At 36.8% G+C, this 25,257-nt stretch overlaps 1 protein-coding gene across 1 annotated transcript; it reads left to right on the forward strand.

Moving 5' to 3' along the window:
• Positions 1 to 742: 742 nt before the first annotated feature.
• Positions 743 to 25,253, forward strand: LOC144457426 (complement decay-accelerating factor-like; the record flags this gene model as incomplete). The annotated part of the gene is made up of 6 exons (XM_078154544.1): positions 743 to 947; positions 15,393 to 15,584; positions 15,705 to 15,712; positions 19,537 to 19,631; positions 21,780 to 21,865; positions 25,089 to 25,253. Coding segments are annotated over 6 exons (751 nt in total), but the record flags the coding sequence as incomplete, so codon positions are not given.
• Positions 25,254 to 25,257: the final 4 nt, after the last annotated feature.

Consider the following 25,257-nt stretch of genomic DNA (forward strand, 5'->3'; position numbering starts at 1 on the left):
TCTTGTATGGCTCCTGAGTTGGGAGAAAAGCTGCTGAAGTCCTAATATTAATGTACCATTGGTTTAGGTTTTATTAGTCCTTTGTGAGGTTAACTGGATCAAAATGAGAGACAAAAAGTATTCTCAATTGGCAGCCATTCCTCGTGTGTCCTTCCTTTTAAAACTATTTGGAAATAATCATTTCAATGATGAGTTAGGGCTGCACTCAGGACTCCACATTTGTTTTAGACTGATAACTCATACTTTGTCAGAGCAGTTGAAAGCTCAAATCTTGGAGCTATTTCTATTGAGGTAACACTAAAAAAGTAACTAGAGATTTGGAAATGAGGTTTTGAAATGAAATCTTTGATTATCATTTTGCCTCCCTAAGACATAAATTCATGTTAGGGCTTTGACTGTAATATGACCCATATCATATCAAACCTTGTTTCTTGAATAGGTATGCCAAGGGTGAGAAGAAACCTGGTGTCATGGTTGAAAAAGAGAGGAAAGGAATCGGCAATAGTGCCTAGTATGTGCTAGGCATTGTGTTAAACACTTTTACAAATATTACCTCTTTGTTGTTATATTATCCTCATTTTTTACTTGAGGAAACTGAGATAAAAAAATGAGCTGGCCAGGGTGATACAGCTAGGAAATGTCTGAGGTTGGATTTGAAAACAGTATTCTTAGAAAGATAATTAAGATTCTTTTAATGAACGTTTTCCTTCTTACTGGAATTGTGTATAGGTTGTAATATTTAATCACTCTTTTTTTAGGTGATTGTACTACTCTGCCAGCATTTCCTCATGCTCATCCCGAAGAAAACTATGATGCTGATAAAACTTTTGTTGTTGGAACCATTGTACATTACAAATGTGATACTGGTTATCTTAAACTACCCGGAAAATCAGACACAATTGTTTGCCAGGGTGTGAAATGGTCAGAAATTCCACAATTTTGTGATCGTAAGTTGTTTAATTTAGGTTTATTTTTAAGGTTAAAGGTTAAGGTTAAAAACTAAGGTTAAAACCTAAGTTAAAAACTAAGTACTTAACAAACTAGATAGAGGCAATAAGCCCTTATAGATAAGACACTGATCTTGAAATCTCGGTCTGTATTCTGCCTCAGAAGGTTACTGATCATGTAGCCCTGGGCAAGGTAGGTAAACTTTCTGTGCCACATTTTTCTCATCTGTAAAATGAAGGGATTAGGCTCAGTGGAAGGTCCTTTCAACTCTAAATGTGTAATCTTGTGAATTTTAATGCTTTAAATATCCCTAAGAGCTTATTCTTTTTTTTCTTTATATCTCTTGTTCTTTGTCAGTTCTCAATATTATATATTTTTTTTCTATAGGACCAGTTTGAAAGCTATATAGTAGTACTTTGAATTGTTTGATTAGTATTTCTTTGATCTGTAGTGAGGTTGAATTTTTTTTTCAGGTTGTTACTGACAGCATGCTTTCACTTTGGTAAATTTTCCTTTGACTATGCAAAGTGAATTGAGTGTTGCTCTTTACTGTTTGTTAAGTTCTTATGTAATTTTTCATGCAGTATTCCTAACTTTTTTGTTTTTCTTTTTGTGCCTTGCAGATAGTAAGCACTTAATGTTTGTTCCATTGATTTATTGGATATTTTTTGTTTATAATTTTTCCTTGCAGTTTGTCTGCTTCCTCACAATATCTCATTTAATAATTTTTATATGCCCTTTGCAACTGAGACAAAAAACATTCCCCTTTTCATTTTTAATGAATACTTTTGTATGTTTACATCTGTAATACAGATGCAGTTTTTTATGGTATGCATTGAGATTCAGCTTTTGTTTTTGTCATGTTGCTGTATGGTTTTCCAAAAATATTTGTTAAATAATCCTTAACCTAGTTTTTGTTTTCCACAAATTCTGTCAAACATTACCCACATTTGAAAATGTGTCAGTTCTGTTTCTGTGATCTTTATCGCATTCCATTGGTCTTTTTTCCTTCCAAGAATGAAATAATTTTGATACCCAGCTTCACTAAATTAAAGAGTTTATAGGAAGACATAGACAAGAGTTGAACAAGATTAAGAGGGGATACAGATATGTAATAATTTTACATTGTTGCAGGAAGTATTCACATTCAGTAAGTTGTTTTCTGACTTATATCTCACTTATTTAAAGTCACTTAGTAAATAGCCTCCATGTGCTAGAATATAGTAGAGAACCCAAAAGTGAGCAAACATAGGCTTCTTAAGAGGCAAAAATCGATATCCTGAAGTTTTCACAGTAGTGGTTCATGTACTTTAGTATTAACCCTTTCCTCATAGGCTATTCTGTTTTACACAGTTCTAAGTTTGTTAGTTATCTGATTTGAAAGCCCATGCTAAGTTAGAAGCATCAAATTACAGAATCAAATCTGAATTGAAAGAGACCTTATAAGCCATATAATGCAAACCATCCTTGAATAAGTATTTCTCTTATAATGTAGTTGGTAATAATCCAGCCTTTGTTTAAAGACCTGCATTGGGATGAGAGTAGAGTGACCCAGTATATATTATGTATGTACCCATTTCACTTTGATAGTTCTGATTATTAGGAAATTTCTCCATATATCAAACCCAAATCTGCCTCTCTGTAACTTCTGTCCTGTTACTCCTAGTTTTGTCATCTGAAACCAAGGAGAAGTCTAAACTCTTTAAAAACTTGATGACAGTGATCATGTTTCCTAGTCTAAATCTTCACCTTGTCAAACTAAAAATTCTTGGTTGTTTCTACTTCTTCAGATACGGCATAATTTCAGTTCCCTTCACGATACTGGCTGTCCTTCTCTCTGTGTTCTCTCTCAGTTTCCTGTGTTCTTCCTTCCACCTCAAAGTCTTCATTCCAGTGATCCTTGAAGGTGGCACCCTGAACTGTACGTGTTTATTCAAGTGTGGTCTGGCAGTGCAGTCCTGGGCAAAGAAGTCACACTTCTTTGGCTGCCATTCTATACTAATTGATTCATTGAATTGTCAGTCTGTTAAAACCTCCGATGTTTTTCAAACAAATTTTTACTCTAAGCTTGCCTTTCCGATCGTGTACTGAAGAAGTATTTTTTGAAAATAAATATGGGAATTGAAATTTAACCAGTGATAAATGTAATCTTATTAGATTTAAACCAGCAAGTTAGTCATTCAAGTTCTTTTCAGATCCTGACTTTGTTCACTGTATTAGCTATACCTCTCCTAAACTTTGTGTCATCTGCACCTTTGATAAGCATTTTGTTGATTCAAATGTTAAGCTAGAGTGATCCCTAGGATGTTTTACTGGAAACTTCCTCCAAGTTGACATCAAGCTGTTAATGACTACTCTCTGGGTCTGGCAGTAAGGTAGTTCGGAATCCACAAAATCTATTCGCCATCTCTCCATCTTGTCTGTAAGAATAACCTGAGAGACTTTTTCAAATGCTTATTAAAATCTAGGTAAATTTATACTTGCAATATTTGCTTGATCTACCAGGCAGGGCACTGGATTCCCTTGGCTAGCTCTTCTCAGTGCCTGGGCCAAGTCCTTCTTGAATGTACAATTGGCTCTTCTCTGCCACCAAGGATCATACTCCTTTAAGCTACTTCCACTGATTCTCTCTTCTGTGCTAGATTCAGTATCTACTACTAGACCAGTGGACAAGATGCTGTGGATAGTGGGGCTGAGAAATATAATCCACCCCAACCCCTTTGCTGTGTGCTCTGGTAGAGTGCTGGGATCATACCACACCAGTCTCTTTCTGACTTGGCTTTCTCCCTTTCTGCACCCTACATGAAACTTGTTAAAAGAGTAAAACCCTGTTAAAAAAGAAAATAAGGTTACTATGGCATAACTTGTTTTTGATAAAGCCAGGTGGACTTCTCCTGATGACCAGATGCTATTCTAGATTATTCACTAACCATTCCGAATTTTTGCCAGGAATTAAAGTCAAACTTACTGATTTTTAACTTGCAGGTCACTGCTTGCATTTTTAAGAACTGAGACGTTTGCCCTTTTCCAGTACTTTGACAGTTCTTCTGTTTCTACAGTATTTCATTGATCACAGTCCCTCTTCAACAATATGTAACATTATTTTAAGGTTCTGTACATTTTTTTAAAAATAAAATTTTATCAAGTTGCTTTTTGTTTTGCACATGTCTCTGCCATTCCTTCTTAAACCCTACTACCACCACTAAAAATGTTTGAGCAAAACAAGCTTGATAAAACTGCATTTGACGATATGTACCATATTCCATTTATATCGTACTCCAGCTCATCTCAGAAGAGAATAATGTTTCAATATGAGTTTTCCAGAATTTATATTTATGGCAGTGTGTCAGTTTCACTGCCTTTTAATATTGTTATTGTAGTCATTGTTGAACATATTTTTAAAAAAAATCCAAATTAGTGAATGGTTGGGTTCCATAGGTAACCACACAGTTCTTTAGACAACTCCCTCTTTATTCCACAACTGGATGATTTCTCTGTCTTTAGAATTTCCTCTTGAGCTTCTCATTCTTTCTGGGATAACTTTCTCTATAAAATTTTTAGGCCATGGAATGCTACTTTCCCTTCTCTGAAGAAGAAATTTTCTCCTAAAATCTAGGGTGTGTGCCAGACTTTCTAGCTTTCCTGGCTTTTTCAGTCATGAGTTCTAAAGATGAGTAGTTATTACCATGTTCCTTGCATTTTTATTTCACCAGTTATTTTTTGTTGTTAGAACCAAGCATAAAATAGCTATTCCCTTAATGGTTTCTGTATTACTTTTTAAAAAATAAATTTAGTTTTAGTTTTCACTCCCATAAGATTTTGAGTTTTAAATTTTCTCCCCCTCCCTTCATGCACCCCTCCCCAAAAGGGTGTGCAGCCTGATAAAGGCTCTATATATACATTCATATTAAACATATTTTCATATTAGTCATGTTGTAAAGAAGAATTAGGACCAATGGGAGGAACCATAAGAAAGAAAAGACAAAGCAAAAAAAGAGCAAATAGTGTGCTTCCATCTGTATTCAGACTCCATAGTTCTTTCTCTGGATGTGGATAGCATTTTCCATCATGAGTCTTTTGGAATTGTCTTAGATCCTTGCATTGCTGAGAAGAGCTAAGTCTATCAAAGTTAGTCTTTGCACAGGGTAGCTGTTACTGTGTACTGTGTTCTCCTGGTGCTGCTCATTTCACTCGGCATCAATTCACATGAGTCTTTCCAGGTTTTTCTGCAATCAGCCTGCTCATTTCTTATAGCACAGTGGTATTCAATTATGTTTGTATACCACAACTTTTTCAGCCGTTCTCCAATTGACATACATTGCCTCAGTTTCCAATTCTTTGCCACTACAAAACAGCTGCTATAAGTATTTTTGTATATGTGGATCCTTCTTCCCATTTTTATGATCTCTTTGGGATACAGAATGATATTGCTGGGTCAAAGGGTATGTACAGTTTTATAGCCCTTTCAGTATAGTTTCAAATTGCTCTCCAGAATAGTTGGATCAGCTCACAATTCCACCAACAATGCATTAGTGTTCCAATTTTACCATATCTTCTCCAACATTTATCATTTTCCTGTTTTGTCATGTTGGCCAGTCTGATAGGTGTGATGTGATACTTCAGAGTTGTTTTGATTTTCATTTCTCCAATCAATAGTGATTTAGAGCATTTTTTCATATGACTATAAATGGTTTTAATTTCTTCATCTGAGAACCACCTGTTCATATCTTTGACCATTTATCAATTAGAGAATGACTTGTATTCTTATAAATTTGACTTAATTCTCTGTATATTTTAGAAATGAGGCTCTTATCAGAGAGACTGGTTGTAGAAATTCTTTCCCAATTTTCTACTTTCCTTCTAATCTTGGTTGCGTTGGCTTTGTGCAAAAACTTTTTTTTTTGTATTTTCTTTTTTTTTATTTTTAACATATGTTTTTAAAACTTTGGGATACAAATTTTCTCCGGTCCTCCCTCCCCACCCACCCCCATTGAAAAGGCAAGCATCTCGATACAGGTTATAGATGTGTAGTCATGCAAAACACTTCCATATCCCTTCATCCTATCCTACCCCCATTTATTCTATTCTCTCTTTTGACCCTGTCCCTCCTCAGAAGTGTTTGCTTTTGATTATCCCCTCCCCCAATCTGCCCTCCCCTCTATCAACCCCCTGCTCTCTTGTCCCCATCCGCCCCTTATTTTCCTGTAGGGTAGGATAGATTTCCATACCCCAGTGTGTGTGTTATTCCCTCCTTAAGGCCAATCCTGTGAGAAAAAGATTCACTCATTCCCTCTCACCTTCCTCCATTTCCCCTCCACTATAAAAGCCTTTTCTTGTCTGTTTCATGTGAGATAATTTACCCCATTCTACTTCTCCCTTTCTCCTTCTCCCAGTATAATCCTTTCTCACCCCTTAATTTTATTTTCCAGATATCACCCCTGTGTCTTCAGCTCAGCCTGTGCCCTCTATCTATCTATACATATGATTTTTTTTTTACCTCCCACCACCCTAACACTGACAAAGGACTCATGAGTTACAAATATCATCTTTCCTTGCAAGAATGTAAACAGTTCAACATTATTAAGTCTCTTATGATTTCTCTTTCCTGTTTACCTCTTCCGTATTTCACTTGAGTCTTGTATTTGAAAGTCAAATTGTATATTCAACTCTGGTCTTTTCCTCAGGAATGCTTGAAAGTCCCCTATTTCATTGAATGATCATTTTTTTCCCTGAGGGATTATACTCAGTTTTGCTGGGTGGGTGATTCTTGGTTGTAGTCCTATCTCCTTTGCCCTCCAAAATATCATACTCCATGCCCTCTAGACCCCTAATGTAGAAGCTGCTAAATCTTGTGTTATCCTGATTGTGTTTCCACAATACTTGAATTGTTTCTTTCTGGCTGCTTGCAATATTTTCTCCTTGACCTGGGAATTCGGGAATTTGGCTACAATATTCCTAGGAGTTTTCCTCTTTCAGGAGGTGATCAGTGGATTCTTTCAATTTCTGTTTTGTCCTCTGGTTCTAAAATATCAGGGCAGTTTTCCTTGATAATTTCTTGAAAGGTGACATCTAGGCTCTTTTTTTGTTCATGGCTTTCAGGTAGTACAATAATTTTTAAGTTTTCTCTCCTGGATCTATTTTCCAGGTTGTTTTTCCTTTTTTTTTAAATTTTATGAATTTATTTTGATTTATCAATAATCACTGCCATATGCTTTTGAGCTTAAAATTTTTCTCCCCCTTCCTCCCCAAGATGGCGCTCAATCTGATGTAGGCTATACATTTACATTCCTATTAAACATCTTCACATTAGTGATCTTGTAAGTAAAAATTAAAACGAATAGAAGGAACCATCAGAAAGAGGAAAGAAAACTGAACAGAAGAGGGGAAAAAAAGGAATTCAACTTCCATAGTTCTTTCTTTGGATGTGGATAGCGTTTTCCATCACGAGGCCTCTGGAGATGTCTTAGATCCTTGTATTGCTGGGAAGGGTTAAGTTTATCAATATCAGTCATCGCACAGAGTGACTGTTACTGTGTACAACGTTCTCTTGGTTCTGCATCAGACCGTATAAGTCTTTCTAGGTTTTTCTGAAGTCAGCCTGTTCATCATTTCTTATAGCACAATAGTATTCCATTAAATTCATATACCACAACTTGCCCAGCCATTCCCCAGTTGATAGGCATCCTCTCAATTTCCATTCTTTGCCACCACAAAAGGAGCTGCTATGAATATTTTTGTGCATGTGGGGCCTTTACCCATTTGTATGATCTCTTTGGGATATAGCTTTAGAAGTGCTGTTGCTGGGTCGAAGGGTATGAACACTTTATAGCCCTTTGGGCATAGTTCCAAATTGTTCTCCAAAATGGTTGAATCATTTCACAACTCCACCAACAATGCATTAGTGTTCCAATTTTCCTGCATCTCCAACATTTATCATTTTCCTGTTTTGTCATGTTGGCCAATCTGATAGGTGTGATGTGGTACCTCAGAGTTGTTTTGATTTGCATTTCTCTAATCAATAATGATTTAGAGCATTCTTTCATATGACTATAGATGGCTTTAATTTCTTCATCTGAGAACTGTCTGTTCGTATCCTTTGACCATTTATCAATTGGGGAATGGCTTGTATCCTTATAAATTTGTCTTAATTCTCTATATATATTTTAAAAATGAGACCTTTATCAGAGAGACTGGTTGTAGAAAATTGGGAAAGAATTTTTACCTTCCTTCTAATCTTAGTTGCATTGGCTTTGTTTGTGCAAAAACTTTTCAAAGAGTGTGTTCTTATCCCAGAAGCTGGGGTCTTTGGGTTTATGAAATAATAGGTTGCTATCGTCATTGACTACTGTTTCTTGCATATTTAACCTATTCCACAGATCTACCTCTATTTCTTAGCCAGTACCAAAGTTTTGATGATTGCTGCTTTATAATACAATTTAAGATCTGGAATTGCTAGGCTACCTTCCTGCATTTTTTTCATTAGTTCCTTGATATTCTGGACCTTTTGTTCTTCCAAATGAATCTTGTATTATTTTTTCTAACTCTATAAAATAATTTTTTGGTAGTTTGGTATGGCACTGAATAAGTAAATTACTTAGGTAGATTATCATTTTTATTATATTAGCTGGCCTACCCATGAGCAACTGATGTTTTTCCATTATTTAGATCTGATTTTATTTGTGTGAAAAGTGTTTTGTAATTGTGTTCATAGAGTTCCTGGGTTTGTTTCGGGAGGTAGACTCCTAAATATTTTATAATGTCTACAGTAAGTTTTAAATTTCTCTTTCTATCTCTTGCTGTTGGGCTTTGTTGGTAATATATAGAAATGCGATGATTTATTTATATAGCCTGCAACTTTGCTAAGTTGTTTATTATTTCAAGTAGTTTTTTACTTGATTCTCTAGGATTCTCTAAGTATATCATCATGTCATCTGCAAAGAGTGATAGCTTGTTTCTTCTTTGCCTATTCTAATACCTTCAATTTCTTTTTCTTTTATTGCTAAAGCTAATGTTTCCAGTACATATTGAATAACAGTGGTGATAATGGACATCCTTGTTTCACCCCTGATCTTATTGGAAATGCTTCTAGCCTGTCCCCATTACATATAATGCTTGCTGAAGGTTTTAGATAGATGCTATTTATTATTTTAAGGAAGACTCCATTTATACCTATGCTTTCTAGTGTTTTTAATAGGAATGGATGTTGTATTTGTCAAAAGTTTTTCTGCATCTATTGAGATGATCATGTTTTCTGTTGGTTTTGGTGTTGATATGCTCAATGATGCTGATAGTTTTCCTAATATTGAACCACCCTGCATTCCTGGTATAAATCCTACCTGGTAGTGTATTATTCTTGTGATAAGTTGCTGTAATCTATTTGCTGATATTTTTGCATCTACATTCTAGAGAAATTGTCTATAATTTTCTTTCTCTTTTGACTCTTCCTGGTTTAGGTATCAGCACCATATTTGTATCATAAAAAGAATTTGGTAAGACTCCTTCTTCACCTATTTTCCCAAATAGTCTGTATAGTATTAGAATTAATTGTTCTTTAAATGTTTGATGAATTCGTATATAAATCCATCTGCCCTGGAGATTTTTTCCTAGGGAGTTCATCAATGGCTTGTTCAATTTCTTTTTCTGAGATGGGTTAAGTATTTTACTTCTTCTGTTAATCTGGGCAATTTATATTTTTGTAAATATGTATCCATTTCACTAAGATTGTGAAATTTGTTGGCATGTAGTTGGGCAAAATAATTCCTAATTATTGTTTTAATTTCCTTTTCCTTGGTGGTAGCTTCACCTTTTCATTCTTGATACTAGTAATTTGTTTTCTTCTTTTTTTTTTAATTAAATTAACCAAAGGTTTATCTATTTTATTGGTTTTTTTCATAAAACCAGCTCTTAGTTTTATTTATTAGTTCAATAGTTTTCTTAATTTCATTTTATTAATTTTTCCTTTGGTTTTCATATTTCTAATTTGGTGTTTATTGAGGATTTTTAAGTTTCTTTTTCTAGTTTTTTAGTTGTATGCCCAATTCATGCCCTTTTTTATTTTATTTATGTAAGCATTTAGAGATATAAAACTTCCCCTAAGAACTGCTTTCGCTGCATCCCATAAGTTTTGGTATGTTGTGTCATTATTGTCATTCTCTTGAATGAAATTGATTGTTTCTGATTTGTTGTTTGACCCAATCATTTTTAGGATTAGATTATTTAGTTTCCAATTATTTTTTAGTCTGTATTTCCATGGCCCTTTATTACATATAATTTTTATTCAGTTGTTTTTCCAGTGAGATATTTCACGTTCTTCTCTATTTATTCTTTTGGATTACTGTTACAGTACCTTGATTTCTCAAATTGGCCCTAGCTTCCAGTTTCTGCATTCTAACTTTTAAGGAAGTATTTTCTTCAGTAAGCTTTTGGACTTCCTTTTTCATTTGGCCAGTTTTCCTTTTTAGAGCATTCTTCTCCTCATTGGCTTTTTTTTTGCCATTTGGGTTAGGGATTTTTTAAGGTGTTATTTTCTTAAGAATTTTTTTGGGTCTGCTTTAGCATCACTCTCAGTTTTTCCTCTCCTTCTCTTACTTGCTTCTCAAAATCCTTTTTGAACTCTTCCATGGCCTTGGACCGATTACATTTTTCTCAGAGGCTTTGGATGTAGGAGTTTTGGCTTTGTTGTCTTCTTCTGGTTGTTTGTTTTGATCTTCTTTGTCACCAAAGTAAAAATAATAGTCTGACTCTTTTTGCGCTGCTTGCTCATGATCCCGGCCATTTACTTGAGTTATAAACTCTTTGTTAAGGTAGGAGTCTGTTTCCAGTGTGGAGAATGTATTGTCCCAAGCTTCAGGGTTTTGTGCAGCAGCTTTCAGAGATACTTCTAGAAACCTGTAAATTTTCAGTTCTTCCAAGGTGCTATGATCAAGGGGAGGTGTTTACTTCTTTCCTGGCCTGTGCTGTGCTCTATGAGTGAGTCTTGGAACTATGAGGAGGATTTCCTGGTCACAGCCACTACAAGCTCCATCATGCCCCAGGACTGCCTAGAGCTGTGACCCAGATCCAAGTGTGGGCAAAGCAAGAGAATCCTGCACCAGCAAAGAGATCCCTTCAATCTCCCTCTGATCAGCCACTCCATTCCCTCTGTCTGTGGGCCAGAAGCTGTGGAGGCAGCTGCTGCCCCGGGGCCAAGCGCAAGGGCTGGGACTGGGACTGGGCATCTCTCTTGTCACCCCACAGACTTTTCCTACTGACCTTCTTAGTTGTCTTTAGCGTTTGTGGGTTGAGAAGTCAGGAAATTGCCACAGCTGCCCACAGTTCAGTCCTCTGAGCCCTGCTCCAGGTTTGCTGCGGCCTACACTCCCATGCCTGAACTGCCACTTTCTCTCCTTTCCCCCCCTGGCGCAATATACCTTTCTAATCAACCATTCAGGCTGTCTTGGGCATGAAATTTGTTTCACTCTGTCTTTTTGTGGGTCCTGCTGCTTTAGAATTTGTTTAGAGCATTTTTATAGTTATTTGGAGGGGTTTAGGGGAAAGCTCAAGCAAGTCACTGCATTTATTCCACCATCTTGGCTCTGCCCCTCTTGTGCAAAAGCTTTTCAATTTAATGTAATTAAAATCATCCATTTTGTATTTCCTAATGTCCTCTATATCTTGTTTGGTTGTAATTCTTCTCTTCACTGTAAATCTGACAGGTAAAGTATTCTTTGCTCTCCTAGTTTGCTTATACTGTCAGCCTTCATGTATAAGTTATGTACCCATTTTGACTTTATCTTGGCATATGGTGTAAGATGTTAGTGTATGCCTAGTTTGTGCCATAGTGATTTCTAGTTTTCCCCTCAGTTTTTGTGAAATAGTGAGTTCTTATCCCAGAGGAGTCTTTGGGTTTATCAAACAGTACATTACTATAGTCATTACTACTGTGTCTTGTGTATTTAATCCTCCACTCTAGTTCTTAGCCAATACCAAGGAGTTTTGATGATTACTGCTTTATCATAAAATTTAAGATTTGGTGCTGCTAAGGCCACCTTCTCTAGCATTTCTTTTCATTAATTCCTTAATATTCTGGACCCTTTGTTCTTCCAGATGAATTTTGTTACTTTTTTACTAGCTCTATAAATAAGTTTTTGTAGTTTGATTGGTGTGGCACTGAATAAGTAAATTAATTTAGGTAGAATTGTCATCTTTATTATATTAGCTCAGCCTACCCATGAGCAACTGATATTTTCCCAAGTATTTAGATCTGACTTTATTTGTGTGAAAAGTGTTTTGTAATTATGTTCATATAGTTCGTGGGTTTGTTTTGGCAGATAGACTCCCGGATATTTTATGAAACTTTAAATGGAATTTCTTTTTTTTTTGAAAGGCAATAGGTATTAAGTGATTTACCCAGGGTCTCACAGTCAGTAAGTGTCTGAGGCTAGAGTTTGAACTCGGGTCCTCCTGACTCCAAGGCTGGTACTCTACTGTGCCACCTCGCTGCTTCTGGAATTTCTCTTTCTATCTCTTGCTGTTGGGCTTTGTTAGTAATATATAGAAATGCCAGTGATTTATGTGGGTTTATTTTATATCCTGCAACTTTGCCAAATTTGTTTATTATTTCAAGTAATTTTTTACTTGAGTCTCTGAGTATAACATCTTACTATCTGCGAAGAGTGGTAGCTTTGTTTCTTCTTTGCTTATTCTAATTCCTCCAATATCTTTTTCTCCTCTTACAGCTAAAGCTAACATTTCTAGTACAATATTGAATAACAGTGGTGATAATGGACATCCTTGTTTCACCTCAATCTTACTGGAAATGCTTCTAGCTTATCCCCATTACATGTAATGCTTGCTGATGGTTTTCTCTGTATTACTTTTGAAGAGTGAAATTTTCATTAAGGCAATTTTGATAAAGGAGAATGGCTTTTAGAGGCAATAGGAGAAGTTGATACCTTGTAAATGGGGTAGGATGCAGATTAAAAAGCTGACACTAACTCAAACATAAGTCTAAGGATGTTTAGCATCAGAACAAAGAATCTTACACACATCTCAGTTGCCTTGAGAAGAAGTAGAAATCAGTGTGTGTAGAGTTAGTCCTTAACCAATTGATATCCCCCCTCAAGTTAGTTAATGTCATAATAGAAGGGGCTTATAACATGTTTTAAATGAAACACGGTCTTGTTTATACCTTATTGCACCTTTACAAAATCTTCAGTTTCACTGGTGGAATTGGAAGGGCAGCTTACATTTGGCTGGCAAAAAATTGGTCACAATGCTGATGGCCTTTGAAAAGCTAAACTTCCCAGTCCTGGAGACAGCCCCACTCACCCATTGTCTTACTCATCTTTGGTGTCTTGGAGCAGATTGATTCACCCAGTAGAATACTCTGTTTCATTTAGGGAGCAGAGAGAGAGAGAGGGAGAAAGCCAAGTCAGAAAGCAGATTGGTGAAGTATGAGCGAGCACTCTACAGAGCACACAGCAAGGAGTTGAGGTGGATTATATTTCTCAGCCCCACTATCCATAGCATCTTGTCCACTGGCCCACTGAAGCCAGTACATAACAGAGAATTGGTGGAAATGGCAGCAGAGAAGAGAGCCTACTGTGGTTTCAAGAAGGAGTTAGCCCAGGCACTGAGGAGAGCAGCAGACTAAGAGAACCTATCTAAGCAACCTGGTCAACACAGATGCTACCTCAGATGGTGCAGCTTGAGTACACTGTAAGAAGAGAAAGGACATTGAGGCCCTACAGTACTGGAAGCATTACTTAGGCTAAATATGTTTCCTTCATGTGTACTTCACTACCAGTATACTCTTAGTTTTTCCTCACTCTTAACTACTGCTTTTTTAATATGGGGGAGAATACACCCCAAGTTTATGGTGTGTGGGGAGGTAGAACTGTTGTATAGTTACTTTCTTACTATCCTATCTTAATAACTGTCTTTTCCTTGAGTTCACTGTATTTATGGGCTAACTATTTAAAAATAGGTGTACTGGTTGGGGCTCATGAGCTGTAATTTTAGTAGTGCGAACCCATCAAGTTCCTTTGAACCTTGGAGATAATGGTTTCCCCTTTCAGACCGAACCTACATCCTTTGAATGCTGGATTTAGATGAAAGTGCTACCAGAGAGGGGCTCTACATGGTATTATAACACTTAGTGATAGTTATTGTTATCGTTTATGGTGGTGATACCAGATTACCAAAAGTAGATTGAATTTTATTCAGCATATTCTTTTAAGGAGACAAGGAAATTTGTAATACAATTTAGATTTCTACCTAACATACTTTTTAAAAAAAAAAACAATTTTGGTGTTTGGGGGGTGAAGTTCGATTACCCAGGAGGCTTATTGATATGGAATTGCCCATTCCCTGGAAGTGCCAAGTAAATGGATATAATGCTACATTTTAAATGTTTTAGTATGTTATCAATTTAAAGTGTGAATTATTTTCAATTCAGTACATATTTCTTGAGCAGCTGTTAGTTTACTTCATGCTTACATTTCTTAGGTAGCACGCTGTGTAGAGTAATACAGGAGGCATAAGAGAATGTAGAACACAAGTCTCCTGCCTCTAGTACATTAATCTTTATAAGAAGATCTAATAGGTACTTGAAGTAATAATTAAAGAATATATACAGTGCCATTTATCATTGAAATTAGTATAAACTAATCAATCCAGTAGAGACCTGGATCTCCAGAGGAACTCTGTCTTCTCCCCCAGTTAATCCACTCAGCTCTGACCTCATCTGAGCTATCCTGATTACTTGATGAGTGACTAAAAACTCACTTAGCCTGTTTTTTATCTACCTGTCTCCAGACCACTGTTTGACCTCCCATTTAGCTATCCATAAGGAAACTAGGGCCTGTCCAGCTCAAGCATCCTATCTGCTCTGCCACTGTGAGAGTAGTCTCACTTCCTTATGACCCTCCTCCTTATCTTGTCCTAGGAAAAGTAGTCAAATCAGTGATACCATCGTTATTAGAATGATATAACAATTATTTGCCTTATAGAATTACCTTCAATTCCTGTGACTTCCTTCTGCAGGTCAAAACTCCCTTCCCTGGTTCCAACTTCTCTTACGTGTGTTGTTTTCCACCGTTAGAAATAAACTTCTTATACAATTATGTCTCCACTGCCTACCACATGTGACTGTTGTATAGTAGGTGCTTAATAAAGCCTTTTTCATTCATTTGATTATCAAGGGATCCCTGGAAGAAATGAATATGGTAAGAGTGATACATTTTTTAAAAGAAACTACAGAATAACATCCTCTCTTTTGCATGTAATGTTGAATTAGAAACTCATTCCTATATTAACATTGTAGAGAATTTTTTTTTGGTATATAGCATACCATGGCATATTGTAAGGTTTTTTTTCCTTTGTAAGCTTTTTGAAGGAAATGTTTTGATCACCTGTTCATGACTGCACTCCTTTATTCATGTCCTTTTCCCTTTTGTTCTCAGGTAGCTGTAATGCCCCAAATCGGAACGCTAGTATGCAGCTGAATGCCATATTCATAAGTGAAAATTACTTTCCTATTAACAGCACTGTGAGTTTTTTATGTCGGCCAGGATATACTCTCAGTAAACCTGGGCCTCTTATCAGTACTTGTCAGGATGATGGAACGTGGTCACCTGTGTCAGGGTCTTGTAAAAGTGAGTAATTCTATCACATGTATTGTATCTTAGTCATTATTATTGGAATTTTTCATTCATTTATGTTGAACTACTGAATCCATATTCTTTCCTGTGATACATTTTCATACTTAATTACAGGCTGCCATGTACTTTTGAAATTTTCATTGTTTACAGAGAATCTTTGTACTGTTGATTTTTTCAGCACTAATTTCCATTGATGCTTTCTGTTTTTACATCAGTTATTTCAGAATGTTTTTTCTTCCACCCCCACCCTACCCCCATGAGGGACCTTTGTATGCAGTGATCCATCCCTATAACAAGAAAACAAAAACATTTACTTCAGCATGTTGAACATATGTAACATATGCATTATTTTGCACCCATAATTTCCCACTTCTCCACCAAAATGGGGGGAGATTCATTTCTTCATCTCTTTTGGTACAAGTTTAGTGATTAAAATGACTTAGCAGTTGGCTTCCTTTTAGTGCTCTTTTCTTTTGTTATTTAGTTGAGTATATTTTCCTGTTCAGTTTATGTCATTCTGCATTACTTCATAGAAGTCTTCCCATATGTCCCTGGTCATCAGATGCATTTTTTTTTCAAAAATGAAAAGTTTTTCCAAAAACTTGCAAACTGAACCATATGAAAGAGTACAATTCTAAGGGCTGTGTGATAAGACAGGCACCTTAATATGCTGTTGCTAGAGCTATGAATTGATGTAACATTCTGAAAAGCAATTCAGAATTATGTGAGAAAAGTAATTAAATTCTACATAATCTTTGAGCCAGAGATTCCACCACTAGGAAAAGAATGAAACACCTCAATATTCACAAGACATTCATATACTTTTGTTCAGCCATAGTCCAATCAATGGGAACCTATATTGTTTCTAATTTTTTGCTACCACAGATTTGCTGCTATGAATATTTTGGAATTGGAACCAAATGAGCTACTTGGTCATTCAATATTTAGCTCTAGCAAAAAGCTGTTCAGTAAGAACAGGCATTGAGGTACCTGAAGTTGATTCAGCTGAGCCAAGCTCCCCTGTCTGAGATGCCTAGGGTGATCCATCACCCAAGCATTGGAGTTCCCTGAAGTGACTTCTAAGGCAGTGAGGAAGTGACATCAACAGCCTGAGCCTTAAGTTACCTGAGCTAATTAGGTCTTGAAAAAGCCTTCAGTACTTCAAAAGCTGTAAAATTTGCCCACCGGAGTGGGAGATGGGGTTAGGATATTGCTGTTTCCATGTACCATATACCACAATGAACCCAAAATGCTTGTGCAGCTTGGTTATTAAAAATCAGACCATAAAATAATTAGAAAAGAACTAGATCAGGTACCTTTTGCAGCTGCGGCTAGAGGGAGAATTCTTTAACCAAACAAGGTAAAAAGAGATGATCACAAAAGATAAAATCAGTAATTTTAGTTTACATGAAATTGAAAAGTTTTGGCATAATCAGTGCAATTAGGAAAAGAAGGGAAGCTTTTGATTGAGGAAAAATCTGTATATCATGCCTATGATAAGGTCTGGTATCCAAATAAGGAACCCACACAAATGTTAAAACCATTTTCTAGTAAATCGGTAGTTAAAGATTATGAACATAAAAGTTCTCAAAAGAATTGCAAACCATTAACCATTTGAAAGTTTGCTCAAAATAGCTAATAATAAGGGAAATGCAAATCAGATAATACAAAAAATGAACATTTAAAAACCTGAGATTTCACCTCACACTCAGCAAACTGGCAAAGGACTAAGATAGGCATAGTCATTACTGGAGGGGCTGTAACCAGGTATTATGCTGTTATGAGGCAGCTAGATGGCTCAGTAGATACAGCACTTGGCCCAGAGTCAGGAAGATCTGAGTTCAAATCCAGCCTGTGTGATTCTGGGTAAGTCACTTAACCTCTGATTACCTGACAAATGGATCCACCAGAGAAGAAAATGGCAAACTCCCCTAGTATCTTTGTCACAAAAATCCCAAATGGGTTCATGAAAGATGAGACACAACTGAAGTGACTGAACAACAACAAAGGCACCTCCCCAAGAGTGGTCCAAGAACTACAGGTCTTATTCATTCACATGTTCATAAAATACTCTCTTGTGCTAGCAAGGATGTGTGTTCATTAGGGAGCAGATCAACAAAATGCAGTGTGTAGATGTAATGGGATATCGAGGTACCATTAAGAAACAATATGAAGAATTCAGTAAGTTGTGGGAAGATTTATATGAATCGATGTAGAGTGAAACAGGTATAGCCAGGAAAACAGTGTCTAGTATTATGGCAGCGTAAGGGGAAAAGCTAAAGAATGAGATTGAATGCTGTGTAATTATAATGACCAAGATTAGCCCCAGGTAACAGCTGAGAAAATGTGCACACTTCCTTTTCATGTAGAGATGGGAAACTGGAGGTGTGAAACATGTGTACTCTGAAAAAGCTAACATGTTGGTTGGATTTTTTTTTTGGGTGAGGCAATCAGGGTTAAGTGACTTGCCCAGGGTCACACAACTAGTAAGTGTCATGTGTCTGAGGCCGGATTTGAACTCAGGTCCTCTTTGACTCCAAGGTCAGAATCTACTGTGCCACCTGCTGCCCCTTTTTTCCCCTCTTTTAAAATTTGTTATAAAGGTTGGTTCCATTGTTAAAGGAAACGTGAGGAATCTATTTGAAATTGAAGATTGCATAAAAATCAATTAAAAGTTAATTTTTTATAATAAAATTATATTCCATTAAAAAAGAACACTTCTTATCTTTTGACCTTCTTTAGAAGGGAATAGCTCTTGTCCTTTCATATTTATGTTAATTCCCTGTGTATCTTGACTGCTAGATTTTTATCAGATGTTTGACGCAAGCTTTTTGCAGTTCAGAGTTTTTATTTCTATCTTAATTGTATTGATTTTGTTTGTGCAAAATTTTCTTAGTTTTATGTAGGCAATGTTGTCTATATTCTCGCTATTGATTGACCACTTTGTTGATTAAGAATTCTGCCTCTGAGGGGCAGCTAGGTGGCGCAGTGGATAGAGTACTAGCCCTGAAGTCAGGAGGACCTGAGTTCAGATGCATAACACTTAGTAGCTGTGTGACTCTGGGCAAGTCACTTACCCCAATTATCTCACCAAAAAAAAAAATTCTGCCTCTGGCCATAGTCTGCTTCCATTCTCCTCTGTTTTGTTATGACATGGTCTTTCATATTTAGTTTGCACATCCATTGGGATCTTACCTTGGTATATGGTATAAGATACTGTTGTAAATAATCTGTCTTCCTCCATATTACTTTTCAGCTTTCCCTGCATTTCTTGATAAGTTATTTTCTTTGTAATTATCAACCTTACCTATGACCTGTAATGGCATCTATAACAGATGAATCAAGAAAATATTCTGAGGAATTGAGGATTTAGTTTGTATTTGGGCACAGAAAGAACTCATTTTAGTCTTTCAGTCATTGAGTCATACTGGAAAACATCAAGGAGCATGTAAGCTCCTGAAGAGCAGGGCTGTTGAGTTTTTGTCTCTGTATTCTCAGCACCTAGCACAATTCCCAGCACATTGTAGGCATTTAATAAATGCTTGCTGGTTGGTTGGTGTCTGCTCTATTCTGTGCACGCAGCAAGTGGCATCATTAACATTCTTGTGGTGCTGAATTGGAGACAGGAAACCTGTGATTGAGCATTGTGTCTGACACTTCATAGCTGGGTGAGAGGGGGCAAGTTACCTAGCCCTTTGGGGCCCCAGTTTCCTAATCTTTAAATGGAGATAATGATACCTGTTGTGCCTTCCACCTTGGGTCACTCTGAGGTTCAGATTAGGTGTGTACATGCTAGATTGTTAGATAAGATATCTATAAAACACCTGATTTAAGGTATCTCAATGTTTTTCTTGCTATATAGATATCAATATCTGTATTCGTGTGTGTGTACCACTTTTAAAACTTTACAATGCTATGTAAATATTAACTTTTTTTTTTTAACCAGAAAAGTCATGCCCAATCCACAAGATTTAGAAAATGGTCAAGTTCATATACCAGATACCTCATTGGTTCAGAAATTACATATTCTTGTGATGAAGGGTGAGTTGTTTCTTAAAAAAATGGAGTGTGAGTTAACTCAGTTTTGTTATTTTGTTTCACAATTTTTAGGGCTTGTAAAACATCCACTATAATAGGCATCCTTATCTGTTTGATTGTAATTAAATGATGGATTTATACTAGTAACTGTCATTGTGTGGATTCTTGAAGGCAACCCTTCCTTATTACAGGCTCTGCCGATCCCATTAACGTGGAAAGGCATAGTGGTATGGCCCAGTGGTGGCCTGTATACTGAGTGCTCAAAGGCAAGTCCAGGGAAGTTTGGAAGTGGCTTTACTTGACTGACAACATGAACATGGCATTATAATAGAGTTACTCTCCATATTACCTGCTATTTGCAATCCTTTTTTCCCTGTCCAAAGAAAAATGAGAGGGAGGCTCTCATTTTATATATGTGTGTGTGTGTGTATGTATGTATATGTATATATGCACAGACATATATACATATTTTATATGTGTCTGTATATACATATATACATATATGTGTATGTATGTGTGTCTATATATGTGTGTATATATGTATATATGTGTATATGTATGTATAGGTATGTCCCATCTCATAGAATGGGATATAGTTTGTTATATTGGATGAGAGAGGTACTTCATCTGAGAGGTCCAGTCCCTATCCTTCTATGCTATTGAGTATCATAACTACTTATAATTATAAACATATTGCAAATATCTAGTTTGATAATGGTCACTGATGATTTTTGTCAGAGACAACCAAGTGAGCCTGTGGAAGGGAGCAATCATTAGTCTTGTTTAACTTGAGCTTCAGCCCAGGAGGCATTCCTGAAGGTGTTTACGAAGGAATTTGCTACTTTTCTAGAAGATACACTCTTCACATTTCTGAAGGAGGCTGTTAGGGTAAGAACTTAATGATGCTTACCTGCCTCCTCTCTGTTCTGGAAATGCCCATAATAAGCCATGAGCAGGGAGTTCTGTCAGTGCCTTACAGCCGAATGGTCATCATTTGCTTGATTATGATCCACCAGAATATTAGATTGCTGTAAGGTAATGGTGCTGTGATCCTACCAATGTTAAATATTCAAGAACTGTTTGTTTTCTTTTTGGAGAAGCGAATGTTGGAAAGAATTCAGTACTTACTGCAAGAAATCATAGTACAATTAATTGTAATTGTAATAAAATGTAATACATTTTATTCAACAAATATTTATTAAGTGCCTACTATGTACGTATTGGAGATACAAAGATGAAATTGGAGTCCTCATGGAACTTAAATAGTTTCTCTATATTAGTAATATGGGGAAATTAATGGCAATATGGAAATAGATAACCCTGTAAAGGTATTTTCATTAACTCTCCTTCCTGTAGATACTGTTTACCTAATCTGAGTTAATAGATACTTTGTACATAGTGGCTACTAAATAAATATATTGGGTAGTGTATACTCAGACATAAAATGTGGTCCCTGCCCTCAAGTAGCTGACAGTCTATTTGGAGATACGTTATAGGCATATAAAAAAATTCATCATCTGAATGAGATTGGTATGATAGTAATACATAAAATAACCATATGAAAATGGGCACCAGAATTTCTAGAGATTACTCTTGGTTGAAATGGCAAGGAAAGATTTCACAAATGACTAGCCCTGGAATGATATGGAAAATTAGGTAGGTGTAGATATGATGAGGAAAGGTATTCAAGTTGGGATAAACAATATAATAGTGAGGCATTTTTAAAATAAGGTCAGATGACAATTGAGAAAAACTATTTAGCAAGGTCAAATTCATGTTAAGCATGTTTACTCTTTGCTTATTTAAAGGTTAGGTATTGAGATACTGTAGGTGTCTCTATTTGGTTAAGTTGTAGGAGTTTCAATTGTTACTTTTATGATGTATTTCTTTTTTCTTTTTTTTTTTTTGCAGGCAATGGGGTTAAGACTTGCCCAGGGTCACAGAGGTAGTAATTGTTATGTGTCTAAGGTCAGATTTGAGCTCAGGTCCTCACTTCAGGGCTGGTGCCACCCAGCTGCCCCCTGATGTATTTCTTAAATCTTTATCAATGCTTTGTTGTAACTGTAGTTTAGCAAGATAAAGGGTAATGTACCAATCTCCTGGCTTATCCCAGAAGTCTTATTGTCCTATAACATTTCCTCTTGTTTCCAGCTACACCTTAATAGGTGATGATGTTAGAAGATGTGAGCTTGATGGAAACAGAGTTGTGTGGAGTGGTGCCATTCCATTTTGCAAAAGTAAGTAAATAATGGATTTATACACTTAAAGAATTTTTTGGATGTGTTTTGTAAACTGTGTGGTGTTTATCTTTTAATGTTATTCAAAATGTAGATTGAAATTCATATTAAAATGTTATTCATCTTCAAATGGTCTTGACCTAGCATGGTAGTGCAGTAATCGTCATTACTGTAATTGGTTATGTTTCTAACATTCATTTGTGAACTATAACAATGTCCTAGGTTAGCGTACCAAAACACGTTTACTCATGATGTAACTGACTTATGCTAATGATAGCCTGAATTCTATGTCTTAAAGATTTAGAGAAAAGAGAGTATCATTTCTTGAGGAAAAGACCAAACCCATAGCAAAATTTAGAAATGGGCCTCTTTTCCTTTTACATCTTTCTATCCCCTAGTGCCCTTCATGCTGCCCAAAGACTCTGACACTCTGTATCCAGGCCCACCTTCCAAAATACTCCCTACTCTGAAATTATATACTTGTTCTTCCTTGCCTTTTCTGCAATCCATTTTCCTGTTCCTTTCATGTTGCCATCTCAGCTAGGAACACAACAGTTGGAACTAGTTCACACTGAATGCTTCCGTTCAATAATGCAGATATTTATTAAATGCCAGCCTGTAGAACACACTGTGCTAAGCACCAGGGATATAAAGATAAAGAACTGTTCTGTCCTCTGAGGCCTTTGCTTGGGGCAGCATTTAAGAGGAAGATGGGATATAACATTAAGTAACCAATAAGTTGAGCTGAAGAGTGAGAGGGTATTAACAACTAGGGGAATCAGGAAAAGCTTTCTGTGGTGAGAGTGGGAGGATAGCACCTGAGTTTGACCTGGGAGGAAGTCTAAAGATTTTTGGAAGTGAGGAAGGTGGGCATTCCAGGCACAAGGGGAAGCCTACACAAAAAGTGGAAAGGTAAGAAATGCAATTCTGAGTTCAGCTGAAACCTGGACGTGAGTAATTTGAAATAAGTCTGAAAATGTAGTCTGGAGACAGACTGTGAAAGTCTTTAAGTGTAAAGCTAAAGAGTTGGTATTATCTTGATCCTAAAGATAATAAGGAGCTATTGAGGCTTCTTTCACAAGGCAGTTACCTGACCAGACTGTGGTTTAGGAAGATTATTTTGGCAGCTCTGGATGCAGGTGACCAAATAGAAGTGTAATATACAAAGTTCAAGAGACAATTTCCAGGTAATTAATCATTTTATTAAGAATGCTAGCATATTATTAATAAAAGGATGGTCATTTGGCTGTCTCTCAGGCCAAAGACGAATCATGGAATGAACTGAACTTAACACTTACGTGCCCTTGGGAGAGTGGTGTTCCTTAGGGTGGAAATCAACTCTGATTCGTTAACAATTAATGAGAGAATTAAAATGAGAGGTGGACCTGTTCTAATGAAGGCTAGGGCACATGATTTTGATCCATTTACTTCCAAATCACCCCCAGCCTTGGGCAATTTAATCTAGGAATTTATCCCCACCCAAACCCCTGTAGAACACTGCTCTGGAATTCACCTAGATAAGATGGTCTAGGTGGGGTAAGTTTTTGGCCGAAGTCAGCAATGACCTTCAAAGACTCAGCTTCAAACAACTGGAAAAAAGCCTCTATCTTCCCCGTAACTGGTTATTACTAATCATTTCTCTCAGAAGGTTGTAACAATAGTCCAGGTAAGAGGTGGTATTTGGATTACAGTCGTATGGGTGGAGAGAAAGGGATGAAAGTAGAATTAAGTAATTGGATACAGGGGATGAGTTAGTGTAAAGAGTTTGGATGACAAGCTGCAAACTTGGTTGGTTGGAAACACAGTGGTGTGTCCTCAACAGAAATGGGGAATTTCACAGAGAAGAGAGATGGGATTGGGGGTAAGATGCTGATTGTTTGTTAAGCCCTCTGGAGAGAGTTGTGTTCTAAAAAGAAGTAGTGTACTTAACTACATTAAATCTCTTAATTGGTGAAATTTCAGGCTTTTTTGACATAGTGAAATGGGGGGGAAAAACTTAGAAACATCTTTTTGAATTGGGAGATAAAAATTCTAGTCAGGCTTTGTTCCCTTCAGTTTATTCCTGTTTTTAGAGCAGCAGATATTATTAAATACCTATTATGTGCAAAGTCAGAAGCACTGAAATCAAGACAGAACTTTGGTCTAGGATTTTACATTGTATGCTTGATAACACATGACCCAGAAAAGTAAATATATCATTTGAGGAAAGAGAGGGCAAACTAACAACTTTGGGATGAGGAAAGGATTGCCAGAGGAGATAGCACCTGAGCTGAACCTTAAAGGAATAGAAGGAATCTAAGAGGTGTGGATGTATGAGGGTGAGGAGGAGTGATGAGTGAGAGCTGAGGAAGGGAGTTCATGCACAAAGGGCAGACTATACAAAAGCATACTGAAGTTGGACAGCCAGTAAAAGGTAATGAGGGGCTAACCTAGATTATTGACCATATGAGTGTAGAAGACAATGGATATCAGAGGAGTGGAGGTGGAATTGGCAAGACTTGGAAAGTCATTGGATATGAGAGAAAGGGTTTGGGAGAAGGATAAGTTAAAGATAAATTCCAGGGTTGCTAACCTGGGTAATTGGGAGGATGGTGGTACCCAACTATAATAGGGAAGCTTCACAGCTCTTCTCTTCCTCTGCTTCTGGAGCCACACTCTTCAAAGACTCACTTCACCTCCTTCACCCTCTTCTGATTTCACTGAAAGCCTCTTTAGTTTTCTCTTTTTGGAAAGTACATTCACTGTACATAGCTATAGGTAAATAAGTGTCCTAATGCCTAACAAGCATGAGTCCAGCTCTTCTCTCTCACATTCTCTTCTGTTGGCTGGATCCTTTTTCCAGAGCAAAACTCATCTTTTACTTACCCAGCAAAAAAGCTTCCCCTAGGATGGTGCTCACAATGGTCCCACCTAGGAGCCTGGAACAGGCTGTTTCCAGGGCATGAAGAACAAGCACCATCTCTCTCCTGCCAAGCAGGTTGCAGTAATTATGATAAAACTGGCTTGATACCCTGGGGAGGCTGTGGGCAGGTGCTGCTCTTGGCCTTCTCTTTCTCTCAGCCTACCCCTTCACCTCTTTCACCTAATCCAGTAATTGGGCCAGTGCAACCTTAGGTTGAGTTTCAGCTAAATGGTTAAGATTTTCTGTCCCCTTGAATATAATATTTTTGGTTCAGCAAGTGAATAAAAGAAAATTCTTACTTTTAATTTTTTTCCCCATAAGTTAATACTTGTGCACCACCTACAAGCATCGAAAATGGGAAGCACAATGGCGGCAACAAGGATTTCTTTACCTATGGTGAGGTAGTGACTTACCACTGCGATTCAAGAGGTCAGCATCCACTGTCGCTTATTGGAGATGCCAGAATTATTTGTGATAAAGATGGAGAATG

This window comes from Phascolarctos cinereus, unplaced genomic scaffold (genome assembly GCF_003287225.1).
Source record: "Phascolarctos cinereus isolate Bilbo 61053 unplaced genomic scaffold, phaCin_HiC Scaffold_551;HRSCAF=1179, whole genome shotgun sequence".
In the NCBI taxonomy this organism is placed as follows: Eukaryota; Metazoa; Chordata; class Mammalia; order Diprotodontia; family Phascolarctidae; genus Phascolarctos; species Phascolarctos cinereus.